Source organism: Mustela putorius, unplaced genomic scaffold (assembly GCF_011764305.1).
Source record: "Mustela putorius furo isolate JIRA1106 unplaced genomic scaffold, ASM1176430v1.1 tig00000224_pilon_pilon_pilon, whole genome shotgun sequence".
Lineage (NCBI taxonomy): Eukaryota > Metazoa > Chordata > Mammalia > Carnivora > Mustelidae > Mustela > Mustela putorius.
The window spans coordinates 17,445,701-17,468,611 of record NW_025421321.1 but is presented as its reverse complement, the minus strand read 5'-3'; the positions used below and the strand labels follow the sequence as shown (position 1 = coordinate 17,468,611).

Genomic DNA, 22,911 nt, shown 5'->3' with positions numbered 1-22,911 from the left:
TTTGGAGTCATCTTTTTCAATCTTCCACAGAAGTGAAAATTTTCAGTTCGAATAGAAACTACCAAGACTTGTATCTTGGAATTAGAAGCTTCCAGGGTTCACAATTTGGTGACTCTGAGCGGGTCTCCCTAAAAAGCAACAATAAAGATACAGTGGCTCCTCATTTACCATTACCCTTTTGATTGAAGTCACTCTGAGCTCCTTCCTTGTATTATGCAGATGGAAAAAATTGGGTACAGAGTGAGCCCCAGGAGGAATTTTCCTAGTTATTAAAAATAGCCACACAGAACTGTTTCCCTAAATTTCATTTCTCTGAAAATCCCATTCCCTCCTTTCTGCTTTGAGACTTTTGTCTTTTGGTTTTTTTTTTTTTAAGATTTTATTTATTTATTTGACAGAGAGAGATCACAAGTAGGCAGAGAGAGATGGAGAAGCAGGCTCCCTGCAGAGCAGATAGCTGGATGCAGAACTTGATCCCAGGACCCTGAGATCATGTTCTGAGCCGAAGGCAGAGGCTTAACACACTGAGCCACCCAGGTGCCACTTTTGTCCTTTGGTTATTCTTAACCCCTCTCCTACTGCACCTTCTCCACTGATGCTCAGATGTAAACTCTGACTCATCATAATCCTCCAGTGACCTCACTTCTTTTTCCACCTTTTATCCCATCTACTTCCCTTTAGGGCAGAGCTTCTTCAAGGACTTGCTGCACATTCAGTATCTACTTCCTTCCTTCCCATTCATAAGCAGCCTCCTCCAACATTTCTTCTGTCCCTATTCCGTCAATAGTGCTTTTTGGATGGATGAGGGTGAAATGGGTCAAGGTGGTCAAAGGTATAAACTTCCAGGTATAAGATAAATAGGTCCTGGGGATCTAATTTACAGTGTGGTGTCTATACAATATTGTCTTATATATTTAAAAGGTAGATCTCAAAAGTTCTCGTGGTGATGGATATTAACTTATTATGTTAATTGTTTTGCATTGTATACATACAAAATATCATTATGTCATACACCTAAAACTAATACAATGTCATGTCAATTACATTTTCAGTAAAAGTAGAAATAAAGAATAAATAAAATTCTTTAAATCATTATAGAAATTATTCAGGGTTGAGGAAGAATGAGGTCAGCTACTTATTCTCAGATGGTTGTGGGAGAGGGAAAGTTCTTTGAACTAGCACCTTTTCTGTAAATTTGACATTGTTTCAAAATAAAAGGAAAATAATATGTTAGGTGTCTTATACTGTAATAAAGACTGTTAGTGCCCTGCCCATGTCCCCTTTACCCTTAATCCATGCTTTCATTCTTCAGCTGCCATGAGTGTAGGAGCTTTTGTGCCCAGAAACACCTGAGTGATTCATGCCACCTCCTTGCCCCTCCAGCTTCCCTCTTCAGCTTTGTGGTGACAACCAAGACCAGTAGGGGGTACAATCATCCCACCCTTTGCCTCAAAGTGAGTAACGGGACAACTGTGCTGTCTGGTCCTTCTAGAGCACCCTGTGGATCAGGCCAAGAATTTATCTAAGCTCTGCATCCTTAGTTGACTCTTCATGTTGCCCCATCTTGCTGTCTTCACTCCCTTAAATGCTTTTCCTACAGAGCATACTCTCAAAAATCATGTGTACCTGAAATCCCTGTCTCAGGTAGCTTCTGGGAGTCCCAATTAAGACAGTCCACACTAGCTCAAAAAATGAAAGCTTTTATTATTAGCATCATGACAACACCAATAGATGCGATACCAATGCATGTATAATAGGTTTAGATATCTTATTTTATGGATATTTTGGATTTAAAGTCTCCTAACACCCTTATTTCTGCTGAAGTACACTTTTTAATATGGAGAATTTGCTATCTTAGTAGAAACAACAAAACTCTGAAAAGTAGTCACTTTAAGATACCACTTGTAGAATTTTCCCAGAACATCTAAGTGAGGTTATTGTCCTTATTGAGCTTGGTCCATTCTATCTCTTCAAGGAAGTCTTTGTGGAATTCCCTTCTTGAGCGGGCTGCTAAAACTATGGTTAGATTGGATTTGGGGATTCCAATTTTCTGTTGTCTTAGCAGCAGTGGTTCTCAATGAGAGTAATTGATGTTTGCATTTTTTATAGTCTCAATGACTGGAGTGTGACACTGTATTTCACATCCTGCAATGCAGGAGGCATCAAGCACAATGAAAGATCATCCCAAATTCAGCACCCAACATGACTATCAAATGTTCTTTTTGACACTCATGGAGATGAAAAACAAGGCTGTAAATATCTGAGCCATGCCCCTGTTTAAAAAAAAAAGAGGAAAGTAGTTTTTGCTAAGGTTACTGCAACATTTCATACTGCTGGATCCAATGGACCTTTCCATCCTTGCCTGACCTTTCAGTTGACTACCTCCACCATAACAACTACTGTGGGCAATCTTGACATTACCTTGTCTTAGTTTTCTACCATCTCACTGCCAAGTCCTCAGTTCTCGTTGCTAGCTACCCCATGCTGACCAGCTCCTAAATGTTTGAGTTCCTCAGGACTTTAGCTCACACTATACATGCACCTTAAACAATCTTATTCATTCCCAAGGCTTTCAATACCATTTCTACATACAACTTCAAAATTCATATTTTTAATTCCACACATATAACTGTCTTCTTGCCTTGGAAACTGTGTTATGTCCCAAAACCATGCTCCTGAGCTCAATCTTTTCCCCAGAGAACCTCCATGCATAGCCTTTTTAGCTGGAATTCCTTTCTTTTTCCTCACTTCTCACTTTCAAACCATCATTCTGTCCTGCTAACCTTCACCAGGACTCTCTCTACTTCTCAAGACCTTGACCATTACCATCATCTTACTTGGACAACTATCTCACTGCAAAAGCTATAAATGACATGACCTTAGAGAAAACTTCCTAGTTCCCACAATTAAAAATCAAGTTTATGTGTCCTGTCCCTCTAGACATTTTACTTTTTCTTCATGGCACATCATAATTTTTATCTTATATAATTACTGTCTGATGTTCTATCTTCTGGCAGACAGACAGTAAACATTATGATGGCAGTGCCTATTTTATTCACCACTATATCTCTAGCAACAAGCACAGTGCCAGGTTACGTGAACAAATGAAATAATTTAGTTTTTTTTTCTGTCCCAAAGAGTTATGTTCTGTAAATGATAAAAGCATCATCCTATTGGCTTATATCCCATTCAATAATTTTATTTAGCTCTAAGCTTAATATTCCCTATAAATATACTACATTTGTGTTTTTCTGATTCATAAAATGTTGATTCCCCTAAGAGAAGATGCCTTTTCATCTTTGTTTTTATGGCTATTATGGAGATAACTCACAATTGGGCATTAGAAATAGCCAATAAATATTAAAGTACAGGAAAATGTTCAAAACATACATAATATAGTTACAGGTCACTATACGTCCAGACACAAAATGGTTTTAATTTCATCTTATAATACTTGGGACAATACTGCTATCTCAAACTACTAGACATTTCAGTAAGAATGAGAAACTGATATATATATGTATCTGTACATATATATATATAAAAACAAGATTTTTTTAACACTAGGCTATTTTCTTATATTAAATATTGGTAGTATAAAACGGTAGTATCTAAGATAAACTGTTACACTTGAAAATAACTATTTTGTAATTTTGAAATGAATTCAATGTGGAGGCAAACAGTTTTAAAAGGGTGATTGATTTAAAATGTGAAATGCTTCACAAGGTATGTAATTTACTGATCTTTTGCAGAGTTTACCTGAAGTGATCACTTATAGAACAGAAATGCAAAAATGTAGGAAGATAAAGTAATGTAAAGCAAAATCACAAACTAGAACTCTTACAAAATTGGTACACCATATGTAGTGTGAAATACAGATGTCAAATTGTTTGGGCACTGTTTTTTGATCACTTGTTAAAGAAATACATTATAATTAAAATATTTTGGTACCATTTAAATACTGTTATTCAAAAAATTCTAATTTTTGACAAGGATAGAATGTAATACCAGAGAATTTTGCCTTGAGTTTTGGAAAGTTTTTTTTCCCCTAAAAAATTAACTTTTAAAAATATGTATCAAAAAAGTGCAGCCTAATGTGATTTGTGAATAGTGAAAAATAAGCAATTGTCTTCCTTCATTAGGTTTTCCTAGTAAGATTAAGTTCTCATTCAACATGCACTCGTAGTCAAAAGCAAATTCTGGTTTCTTTGGTAGTATGTACAAATAACTTCATTCCACATCTGTCATTTCTATTCCATCACTTTCTTTAACATATACCACAGAACCCGAGGTCTTCTCTGAAAGAGATCCTGAGCCAATCTCTTTACTTCTTGTAAAGTTTTCTTGGTTTGTGTCTTCTAATCTGATTTTCTTGGTGTTTTGAAATAATCGAGTCACTGGTTCCAACTTGCTTTTCTCAGTTCCTTGCATCAAATGATCATCCATTTTTGAATCCATGTGCATAGCAGATACCTGAGTAGCAGATTTACTAAGGGAAAATCCCATGGGGATGGTTGAATAAATATAGTTTGCAGATACCTCTTTAAGTAGTGGAAACGTTTCTTCAACTTGATTGCTTGGAAAAGAAATAACAACAAGTGAATACAGTGGGAATTTCAACTAACCTCATGGCAATGCTTGTTTTCATGAAACATCATGAGGATGAAGCCAAAAATATAAGGCAAAATTGCCTTCCATCTCTGTGTTCACATTTTCTTTGTGGAAGGGTTTGCAGGCTCTATAGATTCTCTGAAAGTCTTTTTAAAAAGGAATTTATCAGGTTTTATGCTTTGTCACCTTTCAGAAAATAAAAGAACTTCTCTATTTAGTCCATTATATCATTTTTGCTATCAAAAACTTTTAACAAATTATTAATGGATTAAAGAAATAATTACTGAAGAAATACAAACAATTAGAATAGTATTAGCAATTATATACCAATAAATTAGGCAACCTGGAAGAAATGGATAAATTCCTAGAAACCTATGAACTACCAAACTAAAACAGGAAGAAATAGAAAACCTGGACATACCCATGATCAGCAAAGAACTGAATTAGTAATCAAAAATCTCTCGGGGCACCTGGGTGGCTCAGTGGATTAAGCCACTGCCTTTGGCTCAGGTCATGATCCCAGGGTCCTGGGATCGAGTCCCAAGTCGGAGTCCCAAGTCGGGCTCTCTGCTCAGCGGGGAGCCTGCTTCCTCCTTTCTCTCTCTGCCTGCCTCTCTGCCTGCTTGTGATCTCTCTCTTGTCAAATAAATAAATAAATTCTTTTTAAAAAAAAAAATCTCCCAACAAATAGGAGTCTTGGGCTAGTTGGCTTCCCAGGGTATCCTACCAAAGAAGTCAAACATTCACTCTTCACAGATCACATACTCTATTTGAAAAATCCAAAGGACTCCACCAAAAAACTTGCTAGAACTGATACAGGAATTCAGCAAAGTCATAGGATATAAAATCACATTTGATCTTAGCCAAAAGGCAGAGAAGCGATAGGATATAAAATCAATGCACAGAAGTCTGTTACATTTCTAAATCCTAACAATAAAGCAGCAGAAAGAGAAATCAAGGAATTGATCCTGTTCACAATTGCACCAAAAATCACAAGATACCTCAGAATAAACCTAACCAAAGAGTTAAAAGATCTATACTCTGAAAGCTATAGAATACTCATGAAAGATACTGAGGAAGATGCAAAGCAATGGGAAAACATTCCATGCTCATGGATTGGGAGAACAAATATTGTTAAAAATGTCTATGCTACCCAAAGCAATCTACACATTTAATGCAATTACTATCAAAATACTACCAGCATTTCTCACAGAGCTGGAATAAACCATTCTAAAATTTGTATGGAACTAGAAAAGACTCCCGAATAGCCAAAGTAATATTGAAAGAGAAAACCGGGTTGCCTTTGTGGCTCAGTTAATTATCTGACTCTTGATTTCAACTCAGGTCATGATCTCAGGGTCCTGGGATCAAGCCCTGTGTCAGGCTCCACACTTGTGGAGGATTCTTTCTCTCCCCTCTGTATTCTCTCTCTCAAGTAAATAAATAAATCTGAAAGAAAGGTGGCGGGGTGAGGGGAGAGATGTGGAAGGGAGGGAGGGAAAGAAAAGAAAAGAAAAAAGAAACCAAAGCTGGGGGCATCACAATTCTGGACTTTAAGCTGTATTACAAAGCTCTAATCACCAAGGCAGTTGATACTGGCACAAAAACAGACACATAGATGAATGGAACAGAATAGAGAACCCAGAAATGGACCCTTAGCTCTGCAGTCAAGTAATTTTCTACAGAGCAGTAAAGAATATCCAATGGAAAAATGACAGACTCTTCAATAAATGGTGTTGGAAAAATTGGACAGCCACACGCAGAATGAAATTGGACCACTTTTCTTATTCCACACACAAAAATAAATTCAAAATAGTTGAAAGACCTCAAGGTGAGACAGGAATCCATCAAAATCCTAGAGGAGAACAGAGCCAGCAATCTCTTTGACCTCAGCCACAGGAGCTTCTTGCTAGACACCTCTCCAGAGGCAAGGGAAACAAAAGCAACAATGAATTACTGGGACTTCATCAGGATAAAAAGCTTCTGCACAGCAAAGGAAGCAATCAACAAAACTAAAAGGCAACCTACAGGATGGGAGAAGATATTCACAAATGACATATCAGATAAAGGGCCAGTATCCAAAATCTTACATACTCTACACGCAAAACCCAAAAAAATCCTGTCAAGAAATGGGTAGAAGACATGAACAGACAATTCCCCAAGAAGACATACAAATGGCCAACAGACACATGAAAAAAATGCTCAACATCAGGAAACTACAACCAAAATCACAATGAGATAACACTTCACACCTGTCAGAATGGCTAAATTGAACAACTTAGGAAACAACAGATGTTGGGAAGGATACAAATAAAGGGGAACCGTTTTACACTTGGTGGAAATGAAAACTCATGCATCCACTCTGGAAAAAAGTACAGAGGTTCCTCAAAAAGTTAAAAATAGAGCTATCCTATGACCTAGGAACTGCACTACTAGGTATTTATCCAAAGGATAAAAACATAGTTATTCAAAAGGGCACCTGCGCCCCAACGTTCATAGCAGCAATATCCACAATAGCCAAAATAGGCAAAAAGCCAAGGTGGCCATCAACAGATGAATGGATAAAGAATACGTCATGTGTATATATATGTAATGGACTATTACTTAGTCATCAAAAATGAAATCTTATCATTTGTAACAATGTGGACAGAACTAGAGAGTATTATCCCAAGTGAAATAAGTCAGTCAGAGAAAGACAGATACCATGTGATTTCACTCATATGTGGAATTTAAGAAACAAAACAGACAAACAAAGGGGAAGAGAAGGAAAAATAAAACAATATAAAAACAGGGAGGCAAACCATAAGAGGCTCTTAACTATACGAAAGAAACTAGGTTGGCTAGAGGGAAGGGAAGGGGATGTGGTAATCAGGTGATGGGCATTAAGGAGGGCACTTGATATAATAAGCACTGGGTGTTATATGGAACTGATGAATTGCTACATTCTAGCATTGAAACTAATAATACACTACATGTTAATGAAATTGAATTTGAATAAAAATTTTTTAGTTGCATTTCTATGCACTAACAATGCATAATCTGCAAAGGAAATTAATAAATCCATCTACAATGGTGTAAATAGAACAAAAAAAAATACTTAGGAATTAACCAAGGTAAAAGACTTGTATGATGAAAACTAAAACATTATTGAAAGAAATGAAAGAAGACATAAATAAAACACATCCCATGTTCATGGATTAGAAGACCTAATATTGCAAGATGTCTATATTACTCAAAGTGATCTACACATTCAGTGCAATCCCTATCAACATCCCAGTGACACTTTTTGCAGAAATAGAAAAATCCATCCAAAAATTCATTTGGAATCATGAATAAACAAAATAACCTTGAAAAAGAAGAAAAGCTGGAAGATTCACACTGGCCTAAAAGCAGACACACAGACCAATGTAACAGAATAGAGAGCCCAGAAATAAACCCTCAGATACATGGTCAAATGATTTTTGACAAAGGTGCTTAGATAATTTGATGAAGAAAAGGACAATATTTTCAACAAAAGGTGCTGGGGAAACTGGATATCCATGTGCAAAAAGAAAAAAGAAAGAAAGAAAGAAAGGAATTGATATTTACCCAACACTATATGCAAAAATTAATTCAAAATGTATCAAAGACCTAAATGTAAGATCTAAAACTATAAAACTGGACACCTAGACAGCTGGTACCCATCTATTAATGTGGGATCCAGAGTCAGAAAAAACTTTTTAAAATCTCAAGAAGACCTTATTCCATGCCCCAGCTTTAAAAGGGAATGACCTTGGATGTTCTAACCCAGGCCTGGGGACCAGCTTAATAGCAAGTGGGATATTTACCAACTGCTTGCTAGAACCTATCTGGGAAGGCATACAAACAGTGATTTTAGCCACTCCAATAGCAATCTAAGTGCCTAAATTTGAAGCCTGTATCCACTATTTCAGTCAAACCCTGGTCCCCAATGGGAACTAACAATAAGGAACTGAAATCCCTTTATGAACCCAGAAAGGACCTCAAACTAGACTTGAAGATACAAGTCACAGATAACTCTTCTTAAATGTTACCTTCCCTTTAGCCCATCAAAATCATAGTCCTTATGGGTTTCCCTTTTCCTGCCCTCTCCTCAGAGTGTGTGGGGGAGTTCACTAAAACATCCCCTATCTCTCACTAGACCCCTGGCTATACTCGGTCTTGCATTGTGCTTTGGGCTTTGCCTCCTAAGTGCCCTAACCGGCTTTATATCTTCCAGAATAAAGGTCATCACATTCCAAATGGTGGATCAGGTGGAGCCTCACATAAAAGTCAAACCAGACACCTACAGGGGACCCCTTGATAGAATGAGATGAGAGGAACCCTGACTGCTAACCCATCCAATGCCCCTGACCAGCAGGAAGTAGCTACAATTGGTCATCAACCTTCTTCCCTAATAGCAGTTAGGGTTACCTCTTCAGAGGGGGAAATGATGAAGGATAGCTGGAAGGCAGGCGGGAGGGACAGGGGGCCCTCCCACCCTAAGAGAAAACTACCCTTAAAAGGATTTAACATCATGCTGAATGTCCTTAATACACTGAACTGTACACTTAAAAATGGTTAAGATGGTAAATTGTATGTATATTTTACCACGGTACAAAAAAAGAAAAAGTCCAATAAAGATACAGTACCTCTTAGTATAGATACCCAATCGGTCAGGAGATATGAGTGTGCAACATGGAGGGAGGACTTGGAAAGGTTCTGAAAGGAGGGAACCAAAGGTCAAGAGTTGGGCTTTAAAAGACGGACAGATCTCTCTGATGACATTCTAAAATGTAGGTATACCTCTTTCTTAGAGTTGGAAACTGAAGGTGAATTTTTTTCTCATCAAATATATATCTAATATTATCTTCGAATTAATAAAATTGTATTTCTTCTATTCTTTGGTCTGTCCTCTTTGATTACTTAAAAAGGAAGTCCTTCTGTTAAAAATGTATAACTTCAATCTAATTATGAGGAAACAATCAGATAAACCCAAATTGAGATATTATATAAAACAGCCTCTACTAAAAAATGTCAATGTATGAAAGACAAAGAGAAACTGAAGAATTGTTACAGATTAAAGAAGAATAAAGAGACATGATTTCCAAATGCAATGAATGATCCTTATTTGGGGAGGTGGGGGAGAAATGTATCGTAAGGGCCATTTCTTAGACAATTGGAAATTTTGAATATGGATAGTTTATTAAATAATAATATTGCATTAATGTGAAATGCCTTGAATCTGGTAACTGTACTGTGGTTATATTACTGAATGTTCTTGTTCTTAGGAGATACGTGCTGAAATAGGAGTAAAGGATCATATCTACAACTTGCTTTCAAATTACCTAGCAATAGATAGATATGAAGAGAAAATAAATGTGTTAAATGTTAATAATTGTTCAGTTTGGTAGGAAAGGATAAAAAATTGTTCAGTGTATTATTCTTGTTAAGTTTCTGTATGCTTAAAACTTCAAAATACAAAGTTGAAAAAAGCTAAAAATAATATACAATTGACACCTGAACAACACACATTTGAACCACATGTATGCACTTATATGCAAATTTTTTCAATAAATACGGCATAGTAATGTAAATGTATTTCCTCTTAGACTTTTTTAATAACCTTTTCTTCTCTGTAGTTTACTTATCATAAGAATACAGTATGTAATAGATATGACATACAAAATATGTGTTAAATTTTTATATTATTGGTAAGACTTCTAGTCAGCAGTAGGCTATTAGTTCAGTTTTGGGGGCTTGATAGATATATGCAGATTTTTTACTGCATGGGCAGGGGGTTGGTGCCTCCCACCCCTGCATTGTTGAGTCAACAATAGTAACAAAACTCTGTAAAACAACAACATACTGCATTTGAAATCAACAATGGTAACATACAGATTCTCAAATAGCACATTAAATTTCAGTTTAATAGAGGGATTGAGGAGGGATGAAAAGCAGTAAGGTAGATTTGGCCCTTTGAGTCTCACCTTAACTTGTCTGGAATCTTGTGGACACGAAGGGAGAACAAGTGTATTTGGGGCCTCTTTGGCCTGACATTCACGTTGCTATTCAAGAAAAAAATCTTAAATGCATAAGGAAGAATAAAGTTCCATTAAAAACTAAATAAATTTGGGGGCGCCTGGGTGGCTCGGTGGGTTGAGCCGCTGCCTTCAGCTCGGGTCATGATCTCAGGGTCCTGGGATCAAGCCCCGCATCGGGCTCTCTGCTCGGCAGAGAGCCTGCTTCCTCCTCTCTCTCTTCCTGCCTCTCTGCCTGCTTGTCATCTCTCTCTGTCGAATAAATAAATAAAATCTTAAAAAAAAAAAACTAAATAAATTTGGACATACACAACAGGAGACTTGCCTTATCATTAAGGTATGCTACAAAGTGAAAGTGAAAAAGAAAGTGTACAGTTTAGTACAGGTGAAGGAACAAATAAAGGACCAACAGAACATGACAGAGTTCTAATCTGGACCTAGTTATGTGCCAGAACTTCACATATGGTAAAAGTGGCACCATACAACAAAGGGGGATAGAATAGACCAAGTTAGTAGAATGATACTGTGAATATCGACTCATCATGGGGATTAAAATAAAGCAGGATCCCTATTTTAGATATAAACAAAAGTAGACTCCAAATGCAGTAAAGACCTATATGTGGTATCATAGAACTATAAATGAAATTTTTTAAGTGTAGGACAATATGTTTGTCACCTTGGGTGGAGAAGGATTTATTGAATAAAAACTGAAGGGCTTAAAGAATAAGGAAGAAAACAGATGGACCTGACTACTCATAATTAAGCACTTCAATAAAGTATAAAAAAAGTTAAAATGATGGAGATTGGAAGATGTGCTATAGAAAGCAGACAAGGGATTTACAGCTAGAATATGAGAATAACTACAAACCAACAAGAAAAAAGGAAATCCAATAGAAAAATGGGCAAAGGGTATAAAGATATAATTCACAGATTGGAGAATCCCAGATAGATAATAAGTACATAAAGAGAATGTTCAAACTTACTAAGAATCAGAGAAATGCAAGTTTACTACCATCAGAATGGCATACTAGAAAGGTGGATAACATGGAGATTTAAGGAGAATATAGGATGATGGGAAAACCTGTGCATTGCTGGTGGAGTAATTTCTAGCTCCTATTGACATTCCACACATCCAATCCTTCAGTGAATCTTGTTTCTGTTTCTATACTTTCCCAGTGTATGTTCTTCAGACTGTATCTGGAATGAGTCTTTTAAATCATGAACCAGATCTCATCAATCCTCTGCTCACCACTCTGCTCTAGGTACCATCCATGTCAGAGTGAAACCCAAATTGTCTACATGTTGAGTCACCAGCTGTGTTAGGCAGAAAAAAGGTCCCCAAAGATGTCCACATACTAATTCCCAGAACCTGTGAATATGTCACATAGCAAGGGGAAATTCAGGTTGCAGATTGAATTAAGGTTCCCATTGAACCAACCTTAAGGTGGCGAGATTATCCTGGACTCATCACTGGTGATCACGGGTCTGCATAGGTGAAGAGAGGTGGGAACGTCACTGCTAGAATGATGCAAGGTGGGAAGGACCTGACTGGCTATTGCTGGCTTTGAAGATAAAAGGACACCATGAGCCGAACAAAGCAGGCATTCTGCAGAAATTGGAAAGATAAGAAAATGGATATTCCCGGAGAACTCCCAGAAGGAATCTTCCAGCTGACATCTTTTACTTTACTAGTGAGATCCATTTTGGACTCCTAACCTCCTAACCACAAATATCATATATTTGTGCTGTTTAAAGCCACCAAGTTTGTGGTAAATTGTTACAGCAGCAATAGGAGACTGATATGCCAGTTAACACTGTGTCCTCTCAGACTCCTACCTCTCTCACTTATTCTGCCCCATGTATTCATTGCCATTCCTAAGTATATGCTGTGCCAACCCGTCTTCTGCTTTAGGGCTCATACGCTTACAGTTCCCTCAGTCTGAAGCAATTTTTAAATTTCAAACCACTGTTATAAAACAGACAAAACACATGGTTTTTAGATAATGTATAAAAGGCAGTGCAGGAGAGTAATCCCTGACAGAAAGGAAATATACGAGGTGAGCCCTGTAAGTGCTTACTGCCTGAAAATTTCAGTTCTTCTGCACAGGAGGGGGAACCCAAAGTGTGCCCGGTTATTTCAATGAGTTGAGAAGACAGAAATTCTTGTGGAAGGAGGGGCAGTGAGAGGAAGAGCTCCAGAAATGTGCAGAGGATTGGCTGAATACTAATTAGGAAACACATGTGTAAGGAAACTAATGAGGCCTGAGAAAGAACCACCAAAAAGGAGAAGGCTGAATAGTCTGTAGAGCTTGCACAGGGCCAAGAATGGCGTTCCCACCAGCCTGAATGTAAAGAACTAATATATCGGGCATTGATCAGAGTCCTCAGAAAGGGAACAGATTAGCCCTAAAGAGTATTTGGACCTAACAAAGCTTAAAAGCAAGCTTCTAGGGACGAGTGGGTGGCTCAGTCGTTAAATGTCTACCTTCGGCTCAGGTCATGATCCCAAGGTCCTGGAATCAAGCCCTGCATCTGCTTAGCAGGAAGCCTGCTTCTCCCTCTCCCACTCCCCCGTCTGTGTTCCCTCTCTCACTGTGTCCTTGTCAAATAAATAAATAAAATCTTAAAAAAAAATTTTTTCTAAAGCATCGCTCTCCAACAGAACTTTCCTCAATTACTTAAATATTATCTATCTATTGTCCTCTATACTAGCCACTAGCCCCATGTGGCTTTGGAAGTTGAAATGTACATAGTACAGATGAAAGTTTAAGTTTTATCTAATTTTGTTTAATATTTAATATTATATAACCTTATTTATATTATATATAAATATTTAATATTATATAACCTTATTTAATATTTATCTAAGTTTTATCTAAGATAAATCTATCTTATCTTAGATAAATCTTATATATTTATATATAAATTATAAATTTAAATTTAAATAATATAAATATATATTTTTAATATTTATATATAAATTATAAATAAATTATATATAAATATATATTATAAATATATAAATACATATACATGTGGCATTTTGAGTTTTTATTAATAAAAGTAGATAAAACTTAGATAAATATTAGATTTATCTAAGATAATATATAAGATTTATATATAAATTTATAAAATTATATATAAACATATAATTTATATATATATTATTTATATATTTTATATATAATTTTATATATAATTTATTTATATATATTTATAAATATATATAATTTTTATATATAATATATTTATATACACAAAACAGAGAGAACTCACAAGTTGGGTGGGGGGCAGAGGGAGGAGCAGGCTCTCTACTGAGCAGGGAGCCTGACACGGGGGGGCCCGACGGGGATCATGACCTGAGCCAAAGGGAGAAGCTTAATGGACTGAGCCACCCAGGCACCCCAAAATAGTCTTTCATAGTGAAGACTGTGAAATGATGGAGAGAAACTAAGGGAGCAGAAAACACAGGCCTTAGAATTACACAGGAGTGTCTGTAGCAGTTGGAGAGCACAGGTATATAAAAGGATTAGTTGAGGCAGGATGGAGCACTAACCACTCTTTGGACTTCTAGAGAGGGAAGAAAATATTCACTGTCTTGGGTTAGGGGACAAAGTTAATAAGAAAAGTGATAAGAAAGGAAAGGAAAATCTTCATGCCCTGGTTTGGCCTTAAAATGTCCTTTTCCCTATAGTCTTTCCAAAGAATCATCAGTAACATCTAGATAGTGCACATAAATGCTAAAGCTTTTCTTATTTTTTCCCTTAGAGAAGTACTAACATGGGAGGTAGGAAAGTACTTTTCAAAAGATTTTATTTATTTTATTTAATTGAGAGACAGTGAGAGATGGGGAGAAGATGAACAGGGCAAAAGTCAGAGGGGGAGGGAGAAGCAGGCTCCCTGCACTGGCCTAGGATCCTGGGATCATGACGTGAGCCAAAGGCAGACACTCAACCAGGCACCCCTAATTTTAAAATCTAAAAAAAGAAATTTTAATTAAAAACATTTTAAGTTCGGGTGCCTGGGTGGCTCAGTGGGTTAAGCCACTGCCTTCGGCTCAGGTCATGATCTCAGGGTCCTGGGATTGAGTCCCGCATCGGGCTCTCTGCTCAGCAGGGAGCCTGCTTCCTCCTCTCTCTCTCTCTGCCTGCCTCTCTGCCTACTTGTGATCTCTGTCAAATAAATAAATAAAATCTTAAAAAAAAAAATTTTTAGTTCTACACCAAACATGGGGCTTGAACTCACCACCTCAAAAGCAAGAGTCACATGCTCTACCAACTGAGCAAGTCAGGTGCTCCAGTTCATGTTTCTTTGTAACTTATTTTATCAGTTAGGCATAATTATATGTACCTCTTGAAATCTGTGACTTCTTTGTTTAAAAGAACAAGGACACTCAAGGTAAATTTTAGTGTCTAGCTATACTTACAAAGTATACGATAGCTGAAATAAATGCAAAAAAACTAGGAGATGTAATGGCACAAGTAATGGCGAAAGAGCAGAGATGGGGAAAACATATGGCCCTTATAATTAAATGTACTTCTACGAAGAAATTTGTTCTAACGTGTTTATGACTGCCAATATATTGGGGGGGTACTCACCTGGCAAAAACAGGAATTGTTAGTCTCTTCAAATGTGAAATTATTTGAAATACAGAGGTGCAAACTTTATCAAGATCATCAGAGAACAGCTATAAAAATCTAGTTACCTATTTCATCTGTCGGAAGAGACAAGCAGATAAAGCCATTAGAATTCAGAAGCCCTTGGGTTAAGACAGTTTATTTCATATTAAGAAATGTTAAAACTAGTATTTATTTTCAAGCCGGGCTCCCAAAATTTGGCAGAGTAATGCAGTCCTCATTCTTTTTCACTAAAAAGCTAATTTCTCCACTTTTAGGTAATACGGTTAATTTTAACATAGATGGATGGCCAAAAATATTACACCTGGCTAAATTAAAGGAATGTTCCAAGACTGAAGGCTCCTACTCGGGAGCAGACAAATGTAAATGGTATTAAACAGGCAAACAATCAATACAATATTAAATATCAAGTGAGAGAGTATACCCTTTCCTCTTTTGTTAATCATCACCAGTTTTTCTGGAAAGGGGTCTTGGAGAAGAACTGGCATGTGGAGAAGGAATACCAGTCAGGAATCTGTGCCTTTTTGCATAGCAATGAAGTTCTGCCACTTCCTAATTCAACCATGACTGAATCGTGCAGGGTTGACCGGGTCGTGGGTTCGCTGGCTCCTTACCCGAACAGAAAGAACTTCTCCCTTCTGAGAGGATGCAGCAGCAGAACCCAACCTAGGAGATTCCCTGAAAACCGGCCCCTTGCCACGGCAGGAGAGCTCAACAACCTCCCACTGCCCAAAAGCAGCTCTGGGGAGTAACGAGTTCACTGAAAGCGGGTCCAAAACGGTAATATATCCCTAGGGGGGGGAAAAAAAATGCTACAAAGCGGCAATAGCGAAGCAGCAGGTGTTCTAGAGCCAAGTGAGGGAGGCTGGCGGAGATGCAGCCCTGCGCATGCGTGTTCTATTCAGGTGCGGCCGCAAGCAGGGAATTAAGTGGTGAAGAAGAGGGCAGCGGCTGGTTACTAGGAGACGGGACGCTCGTGTGGGAAGGCTAAGCGCAGCGTGGGCCTACGCCTGCGCGGCGCGGATGGACCACGAAGAGGCCTCTACTACGCACCCTGTACGGCGGGCAGGTGGACGTACGCGTCGCTACGTGCGTGGCTGCGCACGCACGGCTTCTAGTCCCCGCGAGAAGGAAGGTCGAGCCAGGTACGCGTGCGCACGGGAACTGGGGGCGCGCGGGACGGAAGCGGAGCGAAGGCGCCGGGGAGGTGGAGGACGAGCCCCCCTCAGGTACAGAGCGTGAGGGCGGGGCCGACGGTGGCGCCGACCGACGCTAACCGCCCCCGCCTCCTTCCCTCTGGGTCCCTCCTTCCTCTGCCTCCAGAGGGGTGGGGCCAGGTTGATTTGGGGGTGGGAGGGGAGGGGAAAAGGGCGGAGGATGGAGACGGGGAAGGACCTGGATCCCTGGCACAGGCCAAAACTTGCCAGTCGTCAACATGAGCTCCGGGGAGGATGATGGGCGGAGAAACCCGGGGAGGGACTCGCAGCTCCAGGTAGAGGCAGCAGGGATGCGCCGGGTTGGGTAAAGCAGCTCCTGGACCAGAAGGCCCTGCAACAGGGAGGATATGACGGGGATTAGGGGCTGAGGGTGATCTCTGAAGTGGGGATTCGCTGCTTGACGGCTGTGAGGGACGGTAGCGGGCTGAGCTGCAGTCCAGGGAAGCCCTCCAGGAGCAAACTTTGCCGCTGTTGTCGTTTCTTGGGCGCTTAGGGTTGAGTCCAGTTCCTATGGTGACCGCTTCGCTTCCTGTCGCAGCTCTCCGCTTGGTTGTTGCGGGGACTGTTTTGTTTAGAAAGCTTGGAGTGGAAGTGAGGGATTTGGAAGTCAAAGATTTGGTAGTTCAACCTGCCCTTTCTGACTCCCAGCCTCTCACTTCCAAGCCTCTTTATAGACTTTGGGAGGTGAAGGGCCGAGATTACATAGGCATTTGCATGAATATTTCATAAAATTTCAGTAGAAATTGTACACAGGAAAGGCAGGATAAGCTGGGTTTCGTATGAAAAAAATATTTGAGACTAAAGTAGTGTAACAGCGGCGATTATGGACCTGACAATTAAATATGCATAGGAATACATTGTTATTATTTTTTTAAAGGCAAGAATCAGGGCTTCAAGAACGGTTTGCACAGATGACACAGCCCCGGAGTTTTCCTTCTAACATTCCAGGATATTCGTTGTTTTAAATTTCCTTTACTGGTTTTCAGCATTTAAAGTACACTTTTAAAAAAAACCTATATAGAAATAAATGGAATAATACTGGTTTATAGCTAGAGGAAACTAGGTTAATTATAAACAAATGGAAAGTGGCACATTCAAATCTGCCTTCAGGATAAAACAGATTCTTGTTTGTATCAGAATTGCTCAAGGAACTGAACCATTCCATTTTAATTAGTGAGAAATAACTAGAAGGTATATGAATGAAATATTTATTGTAAACAAACTTTGGCATTATTTAGTGGCAGCTTGCAAAATAGATCTTATTTTGTTTATTGTCTGGAAATCACTGTTTGTAGTCCAGCATATAATCAGATGTAGAGATTTTGTTGGCTCCTTTTCTGTCTTTTTTAGTTGCTTAGATCAGTTTTAGGGTAATTTACTTTTAGAGTATTCCATATATGAAGACAGAGCAGGTGTTATCATTCATTCTCTTTTCTCATCACATGCTCCCTCTTCTTCCCAGATGTAGCCACCATCCTGATTTCTATGATAACCACTTCCTTGCTGTTCCTTAGAGTTTCACCATTTTTGTATATGGGAACACGCACATTCTACTTTGGCTTGTTTTTGAACTTCATATAAATGGAATTGTAGTTAAGTATTCCTTTCTAGTTTGCTTCTTTAATCAACATTATGTTTTTTAAGATTTATGCTTGTTGCTTATAGTTTGTTGTTTAGTGTTTACCTACTCTACTATTAAGGTTTTTACAGTTTTGGTAAATATGAACCACTGCTGTGGACTTTCTCATACATGTACCCCCATTATAATCTTTTGAATTGACCTAGTTAGTAAGGTAGTTGTATTTGTCTTAGGGAATTAACATCAGTTTATTATTAATATTTTTTAGTTCAGGAAAGCCTCTTGAAAACAACTCCTTAATCCCCTATGTTTCTTAGAAGTCTTGGTAAATGATACTTCTCCTGGGGCCATTATTTTATGCTCCTTTAAAAAGACAAGTTATTTCTTTACAGAATAGTCTGCATTGAAGATAACTAAAGAGCTTGAATTTGAATGGATAACTGGAGAGATTATTTCTTTTTCTTAAGAAAGGTTAAGCATTGTGTCGTTATTGTTTTGTTTGAAGTGAGTTCTCAAAACCTTTATTCACTTATTTTTATAATAGAAAAACCTATCTCAAAATTATTCATGAAACTGTGTGGTTTTCTACATCTTTCTTTGATGTTATTCTTTCTTTGATGTTATTCCTTCCTACTTCAAAGGATCTGTAAACTTTTTTTATAAAAAGAAAACAAGTTGACTTTTTGTGGAACCAGATTTCAGAAGCCCATATAAAATACTGTAGTATTTTTAATTATTCTACTTTTGTTGAGTGTGTGTTATATGTGTGATATTTTGCTCAGGATTGGTATTTTTTTCTTTTTAGTGCATGATCTTATCTCCTATTTCATGAAAAATGAAAATTCTATCAGGCAAGACTCTCTTCAGATTTCTACCCCTTCTTATCTAAATCTTCACCTGACCTTGCTTTCCTCTTTCTTGTCTCCAAGGATAGTGCATCTGCCATTTATTTGGGTTTCCTTTAATTGGCTTTGTGACTTTTCCCATTAGTTAACATTAACCCTTGTCTTAGAAATCTTCTATGTGTTTATACTGTAGGACTTAACCGAGAGCACAAAAACTTTAGGGAGTTCTTCAACCCCCTGAAATTGTTTGTAAAGTTTTGTATGTGTTTTTATTTTACTGAGGAGAGGGGACTTGGGCTTTTGTTTAATTCTGAAGGGGATCCTTGATATAAAGAGAATTAAGAAATAAGTTTTTCTCCTTTGTAAATAACTCTTCAACAACAGGGTCTTCTACCTTTTGCTCTACTTCTTGTCTCATGATCATGCTTCCTAAAAGAAGTCTACATTTTCTATTTCCTTTTGTTCATTATTCATCTATTAGTCCTCTTTGAACGTGCTTCTACTCCTTCTGTACTATTGAAACTACTTTCTTTGGATCATCAGAATTTTGTTATTTTGAAAATGTTCTTTTGGCCACCAACTTTGTGTTGGGTACTTCTGTAGGCATTAGAGATATAAGAGTGACCAGACAGAAGCCTAGATCTCTTGGAGTTTACCTTCTAGGAGTGGGGAGACAGACCATAAACAAGTGAAAAATAAATGATGTAATTTCAAATAGTGTTAAGTGCAAATAACCTGATGAGAGAGTATCTAGGAGAGAGGTTACTTTAGGGAAGAGGTCACTTTAGGGAAGAGGTCAGGGAAGACCTGCTGACATTTGAGCCAGAGGAGGAGCCGGTCATGCACAGGGCTGGGAGAGAGAGTGTTCTGAAGAGAGGGAAAGCAAGAATCCACTTCATTCCTTGAAGTGGAATGAGATTGGCACAGTGGAGGAACAGAAAGAAAACCAATAAAGCTGATGGGTGAAAAAGAGAGTACTAGATCTACTTAGGGAACTGAAAGCAAGGGCCAAATTATGTAGGACCTTTAAAAGTTTGGATTTTTATTCTAATTACAGTAGGAAGACATTGAAGTCTTTTGAGCAGGATCTTATGATTTTAAAGTGATAGTTTTGATTTTGATTTGGAAAAAAAGTTGTAGCAAGCAATAGTATAAATATAAAGACCACTTAGGGAACTGTACCAGTAGTCTTGTAGGAGAGGAATACGGAGGTGGTAATAAGCATGTTGAGAAGTGGATGGATTTGGAAAATATTTTAGAGGTCAATCTAACAGGGTTCATTTTGGGGGGTTAGATAAAGAGGAAACAAAGACAATCCCTTGGGCACTGCACAAATGATGGTACATTTCACATGGGAAAGACTGGTAAGGAACATAGTAGAAGCAGGGTTGAGAGCAGAAGTGCAAGTGGGGAACTTAAGAGGTCTGTTCTAGATGTGTTAAAGTTGTGATGGCTCTGGACATTCAGTAGACACAATACAATGTGTTAAGTGCTCCAGTAGGAGTATATTCATAGTTTGGGGGAAATATGGAAAATACATCCTAAGTCTTTGTTGAGGGGAGTTGAAGTCATAACTACTTTTTTTGTGGTCTTTTTCTCTATATTCCCTTAGCATTCATGTGCATTCCTCTGATATGGCACTAATCCTGTTTTACTGTAATTTTTAATTTATTTTTCTGGACTTCCCTAGGCCCATTGAGGGTTGAGAGGGTTTTTTATTTGTTTTTCATGTTTCTTTTTCTTTTTTCTTTTCTTTTCTTTCTTTCTTTCTTTCATTCTTTTTTTTTTTTTTTGAGAGGAAGAGAGAGAGAGAGAAAAGAGAAAGAGGGAAAAGGGTAGAGGAGGAGGGAGAGAGGATCTCAAGCCGACTCCATACCCAGCACAGAGCATGACATGGGGCTCAATCACACAACCCTGAGATCATGACCTGAGCCGAAATCAAGAGGTGGATGCTTAACTGACTGAGCCACCCAGGCATCCCAATATTCTATGGCGATATTAGATTGCCATAGAATCTAATATTGGTTCATTCTTATTCTAGCTGTTTATGAATTTGTTTGACAAGTGAATAACTGTGAGTGTTAAAATGTGAAACTACAAACTGAAACAGGGACAGTGGATACAGAAGAAATGTACTTAAGAGTGATTTTAGTGAAAAGATAAGTAGAACTTGATGGCCAATAATATATATAGAGCACTTCTTGCCAGGTGGTGTTCTAAAATGCTTTACTGTAACTCATTTAATCCTCACAACAGATCTTGGAGGCAAGTACTATTATCATTCCTATTTTATAGATGAAGCCATGGCCAGAGAAGTAACTTGCTCATGGTCATGCAGCTAAGAAGCAGCAAAGCTAGCATTATGAACATAAGCACTCTGAGGCTAAAGAACAAGTTCCTAACTACTATGCTATGTTGCTTCCTCATTGAGACTGTGCTTCTAGCTTGGGTTTTTATCGTAATGATTTGCTGCTTCCAAAGTACTTTTACTTGATTCTCTGAAATCTGTACAGGAATACAAGTTCCATTTTGATAGAGATTGTGGAAATGTGGAGGATATTCAGGTGGCCTGAGGTGGGGAACGTGGCAGAAGAGACATGGGCATTTCAGATAAGGAAAGTTCAACTTTATCTGCTTTTGTACACTCCTTTAATATCAATCTCATTGTAAACTTGTCATTTTTGGTACTTACTAATGCAAAGGTAATTCTATGTATCTCTAACTGACTGATTTGTTTAGGAGAAGAAGGAAAGTTCAACTTTATCTGCTTTTGTACACTGCCTGTTCTTGTAAGATTCTAAGAATTCTATGTAGATTTGTAGGAGTATGGAGAGCTCTAGGACATTGCCTGTTCTTAAGATTCTAATAATTGGGATTGTGGGAAAAGATGGCAGAGGAGTAGGGAACCCTAATTCTACTGGTCCCCTGAATTTAGCCAGTTGTCTATCAAACCATTCTGAACATCCATGAAATCAGCCTGAGATGTAAGAATATATATCTGGATCTGTACAAACAGAAAATCTCCAGTGGTCTTGAGGTATGAAGCAGGGAGCCATGATTCTGCACTCAGATATCAGAAGATAAACAGAAAGGGGAGGGAGCCACCATAAGCTGATGCCAGGAAGGTGATATAACACTGGAGTGCAAAAAGCATCCCACACTGGGGATCATGTACAGACTCACAGACCAGTAGCAGAGGTGAAAGGATTTCAGTGCAGCCCCCAGATAGGATCTAGGACCTGTGGGTGCACATGAGTGAACCAGGGGCTGCGCTCAATTTTAGAAGCACAAAGGGCAAAGACATGCCTGGCACTGGGTTCTACCACTGGGAGTGTTGCTATGGGGCACATGACCAGGGAGCCTGCAGTTTTTAGCAGTGCAGACAGAAATGGAGACAGTGTGGCATAGAGAGCTCAGTGAAGAGCAGACTGCAATTTCTTTGTTCTGAGACAGATTTAGATGCAGTCACTCTGCTCTGACTCTGGGAAGAGACATGGAAAGCCACCAAGGAAAGCTGCCAGAGAATAAAAGTGCCCCGCCCCATGGTTTTCACTAAGTCCACTCCCTCCCCAGGGGACAGGGCAACTCTGCCCAAGCAGGGTTGCCTGACAGGCCCCTCCCCAAGAAGAGAGGCTGGAAGAACAAGAGGACGACAACGCAAAGGTCCCTATAAAACAGGTGCATCTTGATTGCGGCATGGTTAATACTTTGAACTCTGTACATTCCCTCAACCACCCCCCAACAGAATGACTAAGAGGAGGAACCCCCAACAAAGAAAAGAATAAATGTCCTCTGCTACAGACCTAATGGATATGGATATAAGCAAGATGTCAGAAATAGATTTCAGAGTAACAATTATGAAGTCGATATCTAGGCTTGAGAAAAATACAAGCGACGATATAGAATCTCTAAGGGCAGAAATGAGATCTAATCAGGTGGAACTTAAAAATGCTATGAATGAAATGCAGTCTAAATTGGATACTC

The 22,911-nt window shown here is 38.4% G+C and overlaps 1 protein-coding gene and 1 long non-coding RNA gene across 12 annotated transcripts in view; one reads left to right on the top strand and one right to left on the bottom strand.

Annotated features, from left to right (window-relative positions):
- Window positions 1–1,684: 1,684 nt before the first annotated feature.
- On the bottom strand, window positions 1,685–16,643 carry CUNH2orf15. 6 transcript variants are annotated; one of them, XR_006606014.1, is made up of 6 exons: window positions 15,901–16,643; window positions 15,248–15,363; window positions 12,088–12,211; window positions 10,599–10,676; window positions 9,261–9,330; window positions 1,685–4,576 (listed from the first exon to the last, which is right to left on the bottom strand). It is a non-coding gene; the product is annotated as a chromosome unknown C2orf15 homolog (long non-coding RNA). The 6 variants fall into 6 exon arrangements; XR_006606016.1 differs by lacking the exon at window positions 9,261–9,330; XR_006606018.1 differs by lacking the exon at window positions 1,685–4,576 and having other exon boundaries at window positions 8,222–9,330.
- Window positions 16,423–22,911, top strand: part of TSGA10 (testis specific 10) — a 151,475-nt gene continuing 144,986 nt past the window's right edge. For 3 of the 6 annotated variants that reach the window (XM_045077801.1, XM_045077802.1, XM_045077800.1), the window contains exon 1: window positions 16,654–16,778. In XM_045077801.1, coding sequence (XP_044933736.1) covers window positions 16,722–16,778 — 57 coding nt within the window. In that variant the 5' untranslated portion in view covers window positions 16,654–16,721. Of the gene's footprint in view, window positions 16,516–16,652; window positions 16,779–22,911 lie in introns of those variants that run through there. The other 3 variants (XM_045077804.1, XM_045077803.1, XR_006606012.1) reach the window with 2 other exon arrangements.